Raw genomic sequence first — 16,812 nt, 5'->3', positions numbered from 1 at the left:
GGCGGGGGTTATTGAAAAATTGACAGAGGTAGATATACGTAACAGCCCGGAGCTAGCCCTTTTAAATTTGAATGATTGGTCTAAAAAGAAATACCATGCTTCTTTACTCAAACATCTTTTAAATGCTGCTAAGGCCTGTATTCCTGTGGAAACAATCCTCTCCTCCCACCTTGTTACAATGGTTTAGAAGAGTGAATGACATTATGGCAATGGAAGACCTTATTACCAGTCGGGACGGTAGATCAGATAAATTCCAAAATACTTGGTTCTATTGGATACAGTATACCACTACTCAAGCGTACCTTTCAGTATACAGTGAGGATCTGTTTTGAATGCAGAGGATATTATTGAATTATTGCTATGTGTTCCCTACTGTGGTAAATCTGGCCTTTCTTTAATCTGGCTTGCAATGCTGTGCTCCTCCCCCCCCTCTCCCTCCCCCTCTTACTCTATTTTGCTTCTATTTCTCTATTTCTTTCTTTGGTTATTTTTGTTAATATTTTGAAAATTGCCTGTGCTCAGTCATTCTGCTTGTTTGTTCATAATATATTTGTGATGCGGAAGATTATACCACAGTTGGTGATTTGTATATTTTAATGTTTAATACCAGTATGTATGACTGTTCCCTGAGTAAAAAATAAAATTATAAAAAAAAAAAGAAGTTAGAAACATATCTAATCTAGACAGGGAGCTGTGTCTAGATTAGATATGTTTAAAAAATCACCTGGGGGTATAGATGCCTCCATATGTTTAGTAACTGCAGGGATGAACACAAAGTTTTCAAAGCACCATCTATTGATTTATTTTCTGAGGACTGTGAGCGGTGCAAGGCCAATCTATCTTCTTGGTTGTTTATCACAGCGTTCCAATCTCCTACCAAAATTAACCCATCCTTCCCCTAAAAATTGAGCACATAGACAACAAATTATGAAAAAAACTATTTGTCAGGCACATTTGGCACATTTACACATTTGTTATTAAAACCTCTTTGGTTCCTACCATTAATTTTGCAATCGCCCACCGACCTTCTTCTTCATCAACCTGGAAGGAGGATTGGAGTCCCATATGTTATGTACCAAAATCGGTACACCTGCTTTCCGATCATTCGCTGGTGCTCCTACCACAGAACCCACCCAGGTTTTCTGCATAAAATGTAAGTTTCTTGGTAAAAACTACGTCGGCCTGTTATTGCTTGAGGTGTCGAAGAACTTGAGATCTCTTACAAAAAAGGAGGAGGACTTCCTAGCTGAATGACCTCCAAACGTAAACTTGTAAGCCTCTTCAGATGGTTTGTTGACGTTGATGATTGCAAGTAAACCTCTGGGGATGCCCTGTGCCTATTCTCATTAATTGTGATAGGTTGAGTACTCCATGGGCTTGTAGAACAGGTAAGTCATAAAAAACTTGAATAAAGATAAACCAAATATTTTCCAAAACATGTATTGTACTTCCATTTTTCCTGATGGGATTTAAAAGATGGCATTTTGGCACACCCCCTTCGTTTTAGAGTAATCCGCCAGGTAATGAAACGTATATAAGAATAATTTTTCTGCTCAGAGTATGTAGGTCCCATACCAGAGTCAAAGTGTTGGAGTAAATGGTCTCCAACTGATGAACGAAACTAAAAAATAGACAGTCCATACAGTTCCGTTGATAATAGTGCCTGACAAAAATAGCAAAGACGGTGCTTAAGGTGGCACTATAAGGTATTTGGCCCCCCATAGCCTTGAAAGGAAAAAAATTGTATATGGCCCATCTTCAGAGCCCGACTCCTATTCAGACCGCCCTTGGTAGGTGAAGAAGTGGCATGGTTGTTTTCTTTTGTGTTGCTATGTGAAGGTGACTCATCTAACGGGTCACCCATACCTTCAATAAATTTCTTTGCCCCCTTCAGCCGATGTGAATGATGCATGTGATCCTTTTGGCAGAGCTACTCTTAAGGTGGCCAAATAGGCCAATGTAAATTTGATGTGCTTATCCACCAAAAGTTGGCAAATCGGATTGAAAGATTTGTGGATCCTGGTCAGCTCTGCACAGTAGTCAGAGAACACTAAAACTTATGTCCTGCCGCTACTAAGGTCCTCTGAGCTCTATAAGCTTGTAGGATTCATTGGTGATCTTCATAATCTTAGTAACAAGCAACAATCTGTCTGTCCTTGTTATTTTCCTTACGTGGAGGACCCATGTACTTTCTCCACTCTGCATGGAGGAGTAAGTCCCAGAGACTGTGGTATAACAAACGAACACAAGTGATTCAGCACTTTTGCACTCACCGACTTTGGCAGCGCAATAAATCTTAAATTGTTCCTCCTGGAACAATTCTCAAGGTCATCCATCTTTTCTGCCAACTTGGCTAGCTGTTTATGGGTCCCTTCAAAATAATTTTTAGGGTTTGCATAGCTGTTTCCAGGGACTCCACTTTCTAATGGCGATTCAAATGAGACATGACCTTCTCAATAATAGATGCTAGGTGTTTCTGGAGGGCTTCCCCTAATATCGTAGAAAAATCCACCTTCAAGTGCTTTGCCACTTTTTTCGCAAGCGCCGTATAGTCTAAGCCCGCAGGTATTCCGAACTGACTAGATTCCGCATCAGATTCTTTTCCACCTGACTGCATGAAAACTTCTGCCCCCGCCATTTTGGGAGGCCGGAAAGTCTTTTCTTTATGTGGGTTTTAATTCCACAAGATGGCCTTCCCATCAGAAAACTATCCATTTTCCTGTGTATGGCAGATTTAGGTATCGCTTAGTATATATGGGGGGTTATGCACCACTGTATGGACCAGGAGCTAACTCGGAGCAGGACAGGGCCTGCTGCCACGACACCAACCCATCAGGTGCCGGAACCGGAAGTTCCAGATTTCGTTTTAAGCACTAGAAGGCTCCTATTAAGACAACAAAGAAGCTGCAAAAAAAGCCTTTGCACAGTTTTAAGTTACCACACCAAAAATCATAAAGCTATATTAAATGTAGGATTAAAAAACAAAACAAAAAACAAATAAATGCACACATGTACACATGCATAGTGTGATACCTTGTAATTAGAGTAACAATCACCTAAAGTTCATTTATAACAGGTGAAAGTCAGGTAAATTAAAAGGTAGTTTTTGCTAACAAGAAAGATTAAAAATTTAGCTATTTCCCTGATTAAGACCTTCCTGGTCCATCGGCTTCTACTGTAAAATAAAGTGGTATTTAAAAAAGGCAATATAAATTTGTTACAGTTAAAATATAATTATATTACAACAAGCTTACAGCAGTAACCCCGAGTCACAAAAGTAGTCAAAAAAGTAAAAAACAAACACTTACCTGATCCCATTGGCGTTCTCCAGGCTCCTGCCATCCTCTGGCTGCCTCCTCTTCCTCGATCTGTCCCCCGGCGAGTGCGCTGACGTTCCCCGGGATTTCCCAGTGACGTTGGTGTGTACAGCCACCACTAGGGGCACGGTGGGAATTTCAAATTATTTTGTATTGCATTCAATTATGTCTAAAAGCAGTACATGGTCTTTCATGAAAATTTATTTTACAGTATAATATAATAGTTTGGAGTATAATAAAGTTTGAAACACAAAATCATGTCAATGTTTATTATTAACCTCCCAACCGTTAAGCCCGTACTTTTCCGTGCAAAAAAAAGTTGCAATTATCGTTAACCCCGTACTTTTCTCACTATATTAAAATCTCACTTACCTGGTCCCACTGTGCTCATCCAGCGTCGGGTCCGTGTTCCAGCGTCGTCCTCCAGTGTCGATCTCCCTCTCCAGCGTCGGGTGCCGTCTCCTATACCAGCAGGACTGGTAAGAACACAAGATGCCGGCCGGCTTCTTACCTGGTCCCGCTGATCGTCCAGCGTCGTTCTCCTTCCAGCGCCGAGTGCTCTCTGAAACAAGAAGCCGCACGCACAAGAAGCCGGCCGGCTTTTTTTTTCCTCCGCCGGCCGGCTTCTTGTGCGTGCGTGCTCGATGACGTCAGCGCGTGTGCGGGAAATTCAAATTGAAACTCATTCATTCATTTTGTATTGGATTGGATACAGGAATTTGTTTTCAATCCAATACATAATGAGAGTTTTTGTATTGGATTGAATACAAAGTCCTGTATCCAATCCAATACAAAATAATAGAAAATATATTTATGTGGTTTTGTCTATAGGTATGTGACGTTGGACACTAGGGAGGTGTTTTAGAAAAATATATTATTATACAGTATACCGAATTATCGCATTTTCAGTATTGGATTGAATACAAACTCCTGTATCCAATCCAATACAAAATAATAGAAAATATATTTATGTGGTTTTGTCTATAGGTATGTGACGTTGGACACTAGGGAGGTGTTTTAGAAAAATATATTATATACAGTATACCGAATTATCGCATTTTCAGTATTTTTCATTTATTTATGTATTCTTGTTTAAGCTGAATTTTGTGTTTTTCCTTTAATTTTATTAAAAGTAATTTTTTTTTTTTTTTACGATTGTGTGTTTCAAACATTTTTTATATTCATGATATCTACTCGACCCCTATTCGGACATATTTCTGTAAGTTACAGGTCTACAATTAAAAAAAAAACATTTCATGAAAACCTGTAACGCTTTTGGTACAGAAATCTAGACATCAGTGTAACGCCCAGGTGGTTAAAATAACTTTTTTTAATTTATTATTTTTACATGATTTTGTGTTTCATACTTTATTATACTCATACTGTTATATTATACTGTAAAATGCATTTTCATGAAAGACAATGTACTGCTTTTAGACATATAAATCTGTCCACATAACAACCTTTTTTTCAACTAAGAGTAAGAAATATTTAAAAACCCTATTGGTTTATTTCATGTTGGCTTTTAGTGCTTTGCTGTTCTATGTGCAAATAGACGCCCTAGTGTTCTGCATGGGTGGTTCTTTTTGCTTTAATAAGTTAAAATTAATAAATTTTGGCTTTTCACAACCTTTGTAGCTACTGCTCAGCACCCATTGCACATGGTAATGCTGGCACCGCTAAAAACTGCAACAAAGATGCATGTAACGTAGTGAGCAGACTTTCGGAGTAAAATAAACATTCCCGCGATAGCTGTGCGGCGCTCGACCAGTATCAGCTCCACGTGCTCCCAGATTCGCAGCAACACACCCACTGCCTTTAGACCACGTGACTAGCAAACTACCAATACGTTCGGCTGTGAGAACTCTTGGAGAAGACAAAATCTTCAGAAAAGCGCCGATGATTGGTTTAGCCTGTACCGGAATAGAGGTCATATCAGATCGACGGAAGTTGTTTTGTCTTTCTCGGCCTGTACTCGGTGTGCTGTGCTGTGTTTTAGACGGTCGCCATGTCGTACGGGAATGATGAATACGATGTAAGTCTGATTATTACATGAAATTTATTTTCAGTGCTTGGGCTCGTACAATAAGAGTGAGATTGAGCTATATTGCTATATATGTGTATTCGCTATAAGTAATATTTCTTCACTATTTATAGCGCATTTACAATTGTAACACTTTAGTATGTTTATCTCAGATATTCTGAAGTATTTATAGTAGAAAAAGTGTGCATGTCTGTAGGAAGGAGATTTCTGGATTCTTTAGTTAATTCCAATTGTATGAATATACAGCACAGTTTATCAGCAGGGGAAATGTAACTTCTATGTTGCAGCAACTAATATTTAGTGCATACATAGGCTGGCTCAGTGTTTAGCACTTTTCCTATGCCGTGTCAGCTCGAACCAAGGCCAGGACTTTATCTGCATGGAGTTTGTATGTTGGTTCTGTGTGGGGTTCCTCCCACATCCCAAAAAAACATGCCGTTAGGCAAAAGAGAAACTAAACTGAAAACTACAATAAAAATCAACTTACCTTCAACCCCACAGTGCAGTCCGATCCATCCGGGGGTGTCCTACATCAGGTCCTGCGTTGTCCCAGAGCTGGCACTCCGGGCGCCGCCATCTACTCCTCTTTCTACGTCACCTGACCCGGGCGTAAGTTTGGGTGACGTAGCATGGAAAAAAACTTGCTGATCTCACTACGCATGCGTGAGATCGGCAATTTTTTCTCTGCATGAAAAGGCTCCTTCTGCGCATTCCCGAGATGTTCGGGCATGTGCAGGAGCACCCAGGAGGCTCTGTGCTCCCATTCAATGGCGATTGAGAATTAGGGGGTGGTGCTGCACCGTTTTGTTGTTGCACTTAAAAATAGGACAAAAAAAAAAACAGAATTTGTAACTTACATAAAAGGGTTGTCTACAATTTAATGTAAAGTGAAATTTCTGAGTTTAGGTATGCTTTAATTGGCCTTAAAAAATTGTTACATTAATGACGTCTATGCTGTGAAATGTTGAGACTTTGAGGGACAGCTAATGATATGACGATAGACTTTGTACAGCGTTGCATAATATGTCAGTGCTATATAAATACTGGTTAATAATAATAAATATTTTAAACATAACACTGTATGTGGATTATAGTGGCTCTAAGTATGTAATGTACTGCATGGTATACAGAAAGGAGGACAGAATGTGGGGATTGTTTAGCAAACAATGTAATTATGTTCAGTATCGTATGGGATTGGGACTATATAGCATACATAATATGCTGAATGCAGGGATTGGGAATATGTAGGTATAGTATGCAGAATGTGGAGATTCAGATCAAAGTTGTGCATTCCAATATGGTTAATGCAGGGAATGAGACTGTAATGTACAGAATATTAAGCTGAATGCGGGGGATGTAATATATAGTATGGAATGCAGAAGTGGGTTATTCAGACTGTTTTGCATGTAAACGTTGTGTGCTTATTTGGACAACTATAAAAATACATTTCCAGTGCCATGTTTTTGTTATTCTAATGTTTAAATCTATTTAATCCTCTTTTTAGACTGCCTATGATCCATACAGCTACCAAGCGGATTATGATATGCACACAGGTAAATACACCTATTTTACCCTATCTTGCTCTGATTTAATTTTGTGACACAGTCTGTCATGTTATTTTATTGTAGGGTAGTTGGAAATTGCTTAGTATATGTTGATCTATTTTCAAAAGCTTTAATCATTTTACAGCCATAAATATTCATTTTTTTTCTTTGGTGAGGACTAAAGTGTAAGGAGAAGAGAGCTAGATTTTGTTTACTTTTTAGTTCTGTGGGTTTTTTTTTCGTGGAACAAAGTGTACAACACAATTGTTGCATATTTGCCAGTATGTTTTATTTTCAAAACCACTTTACCTGCAAATGGGGGGGGGGGGGAATCCTTCCTCTTGGACCACATGAACCCAAATAAAAGAATATAAGTAAAGTTATAATATTCATTTTTTTAATATCCACATCTAAATACATTTTTAGCAGGGAGTCCATCCTTCTATGCCCTGTTTATTGGATCTCTGAAGTTCAGTTATAACAATTCATATCAATGACACATTAGTTAAGAACAACTAGAACAAAAAGCAAAAAAAAAAACATTAACATAATTTCCATCTGAAGGCCTGTGTTAGGCTTAGTCTACATGGACTGTTTTCCTAGTGTTTAAAAGCCCATGTTCAAAATCCTGTGCATTCCAATGGGGTACGCCACACCAGGGAGTTTGTAGGAGTCACATTTTTGAGCATTTAGGAGACTGCACCTTGCTCCATTTTAAAATTTAACTGCCTATAAACCCTTCCACTCATTCAAAGGAGTTTATAAGTGTTAAAAAAAATCAATCAGTGTAGACTAAGCATTAGTACTCAACTTTCCAAATACAAAATGTCAAGCATAAGTGCATTAAGTTCCTTTCAGAGGAGTTGTACTAGTCACATTTCATTTGCAGGCTGACCTTAAGGGAGGATAAAACTTTATTCTTGCAGCAACTGCATATTTGGGGAGCACATCTAATGACTTCATACAACGTTTGATATGATATCCCTGAATGTTCTGCAACTAGTAGTGTGCAGCCAGCTACAATCAATGCAAGTATCAATCATTTTTTATAAACAGCCATCCCACTGGTGGACATTCCTCATTAGTGTGGAATGTGGCAGGCATGGGTACTCTGGTAACAAATAATGCACTGTTTTGAGCCTTAGAAAATAATAAATGGCAACATACACAGATTACAAAACTTTTAGAGTAAGGGGTTTTCCAAACAATAATGCTTCCCCTTCAATATGTCCCTCAAGCAAAAGTCTGATCCTTAATACCAGTGTTCCTCCAGAGGTTGCCAGGGTTTTTTTTTAAAATACTCTTTCACTCCCCGTATAAATTTTGTTTCCATTTTTACATCTCTGTGTTCCAAAGTCCTCTCTCTGATAATTGTCAATCACTACTAATTCACTCCTCATATCATTTCTGTTTTCCATCTCCTTTCCTAAGAACAGTTGTGTTAATCAATACTTTTTCACTCCCCATATAAAATTTGTGTTTCCCCTGATAATTGTCAACCCCCACTAATCCCCTTATTATTCAGGGTTATATAACTTTTTCCCTGGTAATTTTGTAAACATTACACTCTTCCTTATACTGTCCTATGTTCCATCTTCCTCGCCCTCATTATTTTGTCACACTACATCCCTACATTACATATTTATTGGATCTCTCGGATCAGTTTAGCGGACACCAATCTTCTTTTGCTATTTGTAAGGGAGGAATTCTTCCCACTGGTCAATAATTTTGGAAGCATTTTTGCATTGCCCATCACACTGTATATGCCATATGTACTGTTAACTGTTAGATATATTGTCAGGGGTTCCCTAAGACCTCTTAGATTGTAAGCGCTTCTGGACAGGTTTCTCTACTGTCTGTGTCTTTTGCAATCCCTATTTATTGTACAGTGCTACACAGTATGTTGGCGCTATATAAATACTGTTTAATATTGATATACCTACTACTTGTCCAAGTAGAGCACTTGTAACAGGTTATAAGCCTATTTTGGAGTCTACCATTGGAGGGATAATTTATAAGTCACTTGTTGACTATCTGCAGGCATTCTGGGAAAGGTGTTTTAGCAGCCTGTTCAGCAACATCACTAAGAAAGAAAAGTAATCATTAATTTAAATGTCATATATCTGGGCAACACAAGTAACTTTTTTTTTTTTTCTCCTGTGCTTTTAGGTGATCCTAAACAGGATCTAGCTTATGAACGCCAGTATGAGCAGCAGACATATCAGGTCATCCCTGAGGTGATCAAAAACTTCATTCAGTATTTCCACAAGACAGTGTCTGATTTAATTGACCAGAAGGTGTATGAACTACAAGCCAGTCGAGTGTCTAGCGATGTCATTGACCAGAAAGTTTATGAAATCCAAGATATCTATGAGAACAGGTATAATTATTGATTCCTGAAACAGCCAATGCATCCACTTGTTTTCATTTTTATTCAGCAGTATACAAATTGGTTTTGGACAGCCATATCTACTATACTTAAAGTGCATGTCCCTGAGTTAGCCAACTCTTTTTTCCCATTGTGGCTGACCTTTTATCTCAGCAGCTGTCAAGCAGAAATGAAATTAATGTAATGGCATTGCTTGAACTTCAGTAGAGACATTTATAAGTTCCCTTAATACAAATAAATGAAGAAAAACATGTTTGTGTTTCTAAAGCATAGCAGTGTATTATACATTAAAACTGTTCCCTATATAAACCGTTTGACAATTTCATCATGAAATGCATTTACACAGAATCCATTGTATGCTGTAGTCAGCAGCTCGGTGGAGGAACGTGCACATTATGGTACAGTTTTACACTTTATAACATTAATCGTCCAGACAGGGACGAAACTTGGCTTAACACATTTTTATTAGACTTGGTTTACTGTTGACTAGTTCTGTGGTAATTAAGCAAGATCATGACTTTAAATAGGTTAAAGTCATGGATTTTTTTATCCTGGTCTTCCCCCAAGCATTTTATATACTATAATTATATGAAATGCATAGCTTTCTCTACCACAGAGCCCCCCTCTCTTTTTAGTATTTAATTTCAGTACCTCTTTCCCTTTCTCTACCTCAAAGCCCTCCTCTCTTTAGTATTTCATTTCAGTACTTCTTTCTCTGCCTATACATGTAAATAATAAATCGTCAGAGAAAAGCCAGTAGTTCTGTGGTTTCAGTTTGAGATTTCCATCTCTATCAGAAACGTTTGAGATCAGGAAGCAAACACTAATTTTTTTATGTAATTTTGATGTCTGAGTAAAACGAATCCAAACCTTTTGTAGTATGTTTTGCTAGTGCTAGGGGCATTATTAAATGCATTTGCATTTTTGTACAAATTGGCAATTTTCTAATTTAACTTATTGGCATTCCATTTGTTATGCAGTTGGACAAAGTTAACGGAACGTTTCTTTAAGAATTCACCCTGGCCTGAAGCAGAAGCCATTGCTCCCCAAGTTGGAAATGGTAAGAGTGAAAAAATATTTTTATCCCTCAATATTGTATATGTTCCTATATATGAAGACTGTGTAAATCTTGCCTATTGCTACAACAGTAATAGGCTTTAGGAAAATGCATCAGAACAAATGTGGGATCTAATGTATATAGTCTATAGAAACCTTTGTTTTTACTTTAATTGATATTTATTTGTGTGTTTTCCTGGTTTGTATGGTAATACAGCATAATGCAACTCCTGCATTTTCCCCTGCATGAGTTTTTTTTGTAATAAAGACCAGTCAGTACTGCTCTTTTCTTGTTGTGTAGGGTGACTGGTCTTTTACCTGACTGCATCCTGGAGTTTCTGCAGGCAGCCTGCAGTGGTTGTACTTGCCTTATTCAACCCACATCTCTATCTATCTGACTGATCGCTCTAATATATCTTCCATTGGACAGATGAGACAAAAATACAGCCTTTTGGTTTACCATGTTTATTTAAACATCAAAAAAGTTTAAATAAAGTATTTGTATCTGGAGTGCAGCTTCAATACAGACCCATCAGTATTTACTTATTAATAATAAACAGGAATTATGTAGCGCCAACATATTACACAGCACTGTACATTAAATAGGAGTTGCAAATGACAGATTAATACGGACAGTGATACAGGAGGAGAGGACCCTGCCCCGAAGAGCTTACAATCTAGTTACAGATTGGAAATAGTCATCACCTTCTGCTCAATGATTTCCTTTCGGTAGTTTGACATGGTTTTTTATAATGTTCCTTTATCAATTGTCTTTTAGATGCAGTTTTCCTGATTTTGTATAAAGAACTATACTACAGACATATTTATGCCAAAGTCAGTGTAAGTATCAATTTTTTTTGTGTGTGGTGGGAGCTTGGAGGGTAAAAGGAGCATTTGTACAGTATTTGATCTGCTGTGTTTTATTTACCATAAACGCCTGCTTTATATTCCCTTGCCTTTGATTTGCATTTATTGACAATTTGTTTTGTGTAGGGAGGACCCACACTAGAGCAACGATTTGAATCCTATTACAACTACTGCAACCTTTTTAACTACATTCTCAGTAAGTGTTTTAAAAACTAGGTTAAACAAATTTCATGAATGTAATAGAACAGTTTATAATTTTTGTTTCTTACATTTTTTAGATGCAGATGGTCCGGCTCCCTTAGAGTTGCCCAATCAGTGGCTGTGGGACATTATTGATGAATTTATTTACCAGGTATAAAATGCAAGTTTCTAAAGTGTATCTAATTTTTCACATGCATTTTAGATATAATATTTTTTTTAATTTGGAATGGTATTTTTAAAACTTTGGCTTGAGCTGTCCTTTTTATTACATCAGTTCCAGTCATTCAGCCAGTATCGATGCAAGACTGCCAAGAAATCAGAGGAAGAAATTGAATTCCTTCGTTCTAACCCTAAAATCTGGAATGTGCACAGTGTTTTAAATGTCCTGCATTCTCTTGTGGACAAATCCAATATTAACCGTCAGTTGGAGGTGTACACCAGTGGAGGTGAGGAAATTGTACTGAGATCTTTTTTTATCACTGCTCTCTGAAAGAGTATTTTTTTTTTTTTTTTCTGTACCTGAATTATTCTTTGTTTTGTCCAGCACACCAATTACATTACATCTAGGGTAATTAACCCCCTTTTAGTTTGTTTTAAATTGATTTTAGTTTTAGAAATTCTTATTTATTAAATCTCTTTTAAAAAGCAACATTGCTCATAACATAAAATCAAATTTGTACACAACAGTATTAATCTCCTATTTAGGATACCCAATGGAGTAATCCCAGTTTTCTGTACACATTTTGTGGAACTTAGTCTACTACTTTAGGATATAGGAAATATAGATGCCCAAAACCAGGGCACTCCTCACAAGGACAGCAGCAAGGTAGCAACATGGGGAGATGGTAAGCTCTAGGGGCAACTGCCTCCAGTAGATGCAGCTTGCCTGAATAATGTAGTTTTCATATGACGTGCAATATGTATTTGGTCTTAAAAGTCTCACTAATTGGGTATTCACCCATTAATTACTTTGAATAAAACAAGTATACCTAGGAATATTTATTTTCTATTCTTTTTTTTTTTTTTCACCATAGGGGACCCTGAAAGCGTTGCTGGAGAATATGGCAGACACTCCCTCTACAAGATGCTTGGATACTTTAGCTTGGTTGGATTGCTGCGTTTACACTCATTGCTTGGTGATTATTATCAGGCCATCAAGGTGTTGGAAAACATAGAACTCAACAAGAAGGTATGATACTCGATCAAAATAATTTTTTCTAAACTTGCCCATTAGCGTAATACCTGTAAGTGTTCAAGTGCTCACTTCATGTTTAGGGTGTCCGTTGTTCTCCCTCTCCATAGAGCAGAACAGCGCTGTCTTTGTCGTTGGAAAGGATCCTGAAAGATGTCATGTCTCCATGAAAATGACCTACAACAAATGATTGACCATTATTTTATATACATGTCCTCTGCTAACAGCTTGTTTAAAGTGACTCTTTAAACAAGTGGCTTTTTACAGCATCTCCCTTTGTTAAAGAGAATCCCGTGGGGGTTCCAGGTCACAGGGCATTCAGCAACTATGCATTGTGATTAGTAATAACAGCATTGGCTTATTTCACTTTAACCAAAGATTTTGCAGATGTCAGTGCTTCGCAGCATGTTTACTGTGGCTGTCATGTGACCTGAAACTTTAGTACTGTGAAGTCTCCTTAAAGCTGACATGTAGAACCTAGGGTTTGAGTAGAGACTAGATTTGTATTATGCTTCCATTTGAATATGTAATTTATTTTCAGTTGTTCATTCTACTCCTCCTATATTATTCTTTTAGAGTATGTACTCCCGTGTTCCAGAATGCCAGGTCACAACATATTACTATGTTGGTTTTGCTTATCTCATGATGAGAAGATACCAGGATGCAATACGTGTCTTTGCCAACATCCTACTTTATATCCAGAGGACCAAAAGTATGTTCCAGAGGACAACATACAAGTATGAGATGGTGAGAGGCCTCTGCTGTTCTGCTTCTTCCTAAAATTTTTTGCAAATATTGTTGTCTTAACCTGCCTTCTTTCTTTTTTTTACAGATCAATAAGCAGAATGAGCAAATGCATGCCTTGCTGGCCATTGCCCTTACTATGTATCCTATGCGCATTGATGAGAGTATCCACACTCAGCTGAGAGAAAAATATGGTGACAAGATGCTGCGTATGCAGAAGGGGTAAGCAAAGTGTTCTGAATTTTAAATGCATTGACTACCCAAAACAATTATCGTTGACAGTAAAAAATCCATCAACCTCCGAGCCTCAGGAGTGCTGGATTTTTGAAGGTTATATTCACTTCCACACACAGGCCAGCCTTTCTCTCGCTGCACCTGTGGGCATCTGGCACAGTTCCATGGAGCAGGCAGCAGGGATGTTTCAAGTGTATTAGTGTAGCAAGCAAGACCTAACAGTTGTTTCTGCTGAACAGTGCTGTCAAAACATAAGTGGCCAAACGGTGTACTACAGCCCCTGTATTGAAAATGCGATCAGAAATACATGCCAGGCAACTGATTGAGCCGGATTATCAATGGCTGGATTTTCAAATGTCAACTCTATTACTTATTAGAGAAAACAATACTATAACTTCATGAACATCTGTATGAAAATATCCTAACTTCTGTAATCTTCTGCATGGAGCTTGTGCTAATAGTCCACTTATTTGGAAACAAAAACAGTTGTTCATATTCTTATGTCCCCTATGTTGCCAGAATGCTAGTGTTGGTTTACCAACTCCATGTGGAGGGGTCCTCTGAGTACATTGTGCTTGTGTGCCAACCAAGCCGCTATTGTTGTATTACCCAGTTTTGTCCAGAGCCAAATCAACTTTTCCTTTGTCTGATTTTTATTTACCAGAGATGCACAAATCTATGAAGAGCTGTTTAATTTTGCATGCCCTAAGTTTCTATCACCAGTGGTTCCCAATTATGATAATGTTCACCCAAACTATCACAAAGAACCTTATCTACAACAGCTGAAAGTCTTTTTGGATGAAGTTCAGCAGCAGGCCCAGCTATCCACTATCCGTAGGTAAGTCCCATTTACAAATCTGTGTGTGTATTATATTTTTTTCCCTTTGCCTAATATTTGCTTATTTGTTTGCAGCTTTCTGAAATTGTACACCACCATGCCTGTGGCCAAACTTGCTGGTTTCTTGGATCTTCCAGAGCAGGAGTTTCGAATTCAGCTGCTTGTTTTTAAACATAAGATGAAGAACCTTGTCTGGACTAGTGGTATCTCTGCTTTGGAAGGGGAATTTCAATCTGCCTCAGAAGTTGACTTCTATATAGATAAGGTGACTACAGTTTACATGCCAGGATACAAAGTGTGTGGTTTAAAAAAATGTATTTAGTAGATTATTTATTTAGTAGATCTTAACTTAAAAAATGCAGATGCTCTATCAGCTTCCTGCACATCTCCTGTCTATAGAACCTAATGGAGAAGAGAACAGTAGTCATGCATATCCTCTTCCATGTGAGTGCCTCAATCCATGCACATAGTTTTCAAAATTGCTAGGTGATGGGGGGGGGGGAAGGATGATGTGTTCCTTGTTTATAAAGCAATGCCTAAGATGTTTCCTTTATAATGCCTTTGTTTAAATCAGTAGCCAGCAAAAAATGAAATATTCATATTTAGAGTTGACTAAGATTCCATTCCACACTTACATTTTTTTTCTCCCTTCAGGATATGATTCACATTGCAGACACCAAAGTCGCTCGGCGCTATGGAGACTTCTTCATTAGACAAATACACAAGTTTGAGGAGGTAAGTTTCTATGCATTTTCACAAACCTTATCGATAGAATAATCAAGGTGAATATTGGATTGGAATGATAGTACTATAAAAATGTAGAAGCAAGAAAAGGTCTGTTGTCAATCATTTTCTAGCTGTTACATTATTGCAAAAAAAAAAAAAAAGAGAATTTATTATTGCTATGCACACTTCAAGTTATGTAAATAGCCGCACTTTTCAATTGATTTGCTATAACTTGCATATATTGAGTGCTTAGTTCAGGTACAGTTCCATATATACTGATCATACCTACCCATCACTATATATATATATATATATATATATATATATATATATATATNTATATATATATATATATAGGTGTTTCAACAATAGTATACATTAACATGTAAAATGTTTAAATGGATTGTAGTGATTAACTTACATTTTTTGTATTTTTTTTTTTTTTTTTTTTATTAGTTAAACAAGACCTTGAAGAAGATGAGTCAAAAGCCTTGAGAGCTCTACGTGGAACACCTATTTATTAGAATTGAATTTGAGTTTCCAAGCACACCATCAATTTTTGAGAATGGAACATTTTAATAAAATGCTCAGAATACCTAAGGACATACTTGTCAGTTATGCAGATTTTAACATAAGGGTTATTGAATTCAAAAGTAAATGTCACACTAAAATCAGAAATAAATTGGAATATATCAATCTAAACAAAGGTCAGGTTTTTGGACATAGTTTTCCTTAAACCATTTCCTACTATTTGGGAAGAAATTTTATTTTGTATGTTTTGATGTAAATTTTGTTTCCTTTGGGGAGATTTTTTTCTTCTTGCTGTTGCATTTTAAGACCAGAAGTACATTTCTCTTGGCTAGATGTAGGCAGCAAAAACATAACCTGATGTAAATTCCAAGCTTTTCCACATTCACAGAGCTAAAAAAAAAGACAATTTTTTAGTCATATGTTTTGACATTTGAAAAAAATATGAGTTACTTTTTTTACTTGGTTCCTTAAGTCATTGTTCCAAATAGACATAAAAGTGCATTAAAGTTTATTTAAACCCTTTTATTGTCTATTACTGGTATTAAAAGTATTTTTTTAACAGAAGTTCAAATATGTTTTCCTCCTGCTGTAATTTCTTTTAGCCAAAAATTTTTTTTTCTATGAACACTGGAGGTTCCTCTGCAGTTGTGGTGGGGGCATTTAGTTAGTTGCAGAGGCAGTACATCACTCATCCTGTGAGATGTGGCTTGCAACAAAAACTACAACTACCACGAATCCATAGTTGGCAGGTAATAGGGGTGTGCAGTCCCTTCCAAGAACCACGTTTGAACAGACAAGGGGATGTGTTTACATTAGTTTCCGGCACTGTGCCATTTGTTGTATTGATATATACTACTGTAGTCCAATCTTAGAGTATGCCATGGTGACAATGCTGTGTAATATACCTGTAAACCTGTATTTTTTTATTTTATCTTTTTCCCCCAGATTTACAATTTGCAATTAGAAGGTGTAACTTTGGGTTAGCTACTAATTAGCACTTGCACATTAATGTGCAATGTCTGCCCTTCTGCTTGAGAATAGAAACAGGTTAGCACAAAGCAGCATACTTTTACATTGTGGCACACCTTCCTTTGGGGACTGCTTTACCAAAAAAACACCATGTGTGTGC

The 16,812-nt window shown here is 37.3% G+C and overlaps 1 protein-coding gene across 2 annotated transcripts; it reads left to right on the top strand.

Annotated features, from left to right (window-relative positions):
* The first annotated feature begins 5,212 nt into the window (after positions 1–5,212).
* EIF3L (eukaryotic translation initiation factor 3 subunit L) lies at positions 5,213–16,205 on the top strand. 2 transcript variants are annotated; one of them, XM_072421140.1, is made up of 15 exons: positions 5,213–5,352; positions 6,866–6,914; positions 9,075–9,285; positions 10,275–10,354; positions 11,129–11,190; positions 11,344–11,413; positions 11,496–11,569; positions 11,693–11,864; positions 12,453–12,607; positions 13,187–13,357; positions 13,443–13,576; positions 14,253–14,426; positions 14,502–14,691; positions 15,081–15,161; positions 15,609–16,205. In XM_072421140.1, exons 1-15 carry the CDS (start codon positions 5,326–5,328, stop codon positions 15,645–15,647), a joined length of 1,689 nt encoding a protein of 562 aa, XP_072277241.1. In that variant the 5' UTR covers positions 5,213–5,325; the 3' UTR covers positions 15,648–16,205. The 2 variants fall into 2 exon arrangements, with proteins under 2 accessions (XP_072277241.1, XP_072277242.1); XM_072421141.1 differs by lacking the exons at positions 5,213–5,352; positions 6,866–6,914; positions 10,275–10,354 and having other exon boundaries at positions 9,079–9,285.
* The last annotated feature ends 607 nt before the right edge of the window (positions 16,206–16,812 follow it).

The sequence above is a fragment of the Pyxicephalus adspersus genome, chromosome 8 (assembly GCF_032062135.1).
Source record: "Pyxicephalus adspersus chromosome 8, UCB_Pads_2.0, whole genome shotgun sequence".
NCBI lineage: Eukaryota > Metazoa > Chordata > Amphibia > Anura > Pyxicephalidae > Pyxicephalus > Pyxicephalus adspersus.
Note: the sequence above shows the minus strand (reverse complement) of the source record. Positions and strands in the feature narration are given on the sequence as shown.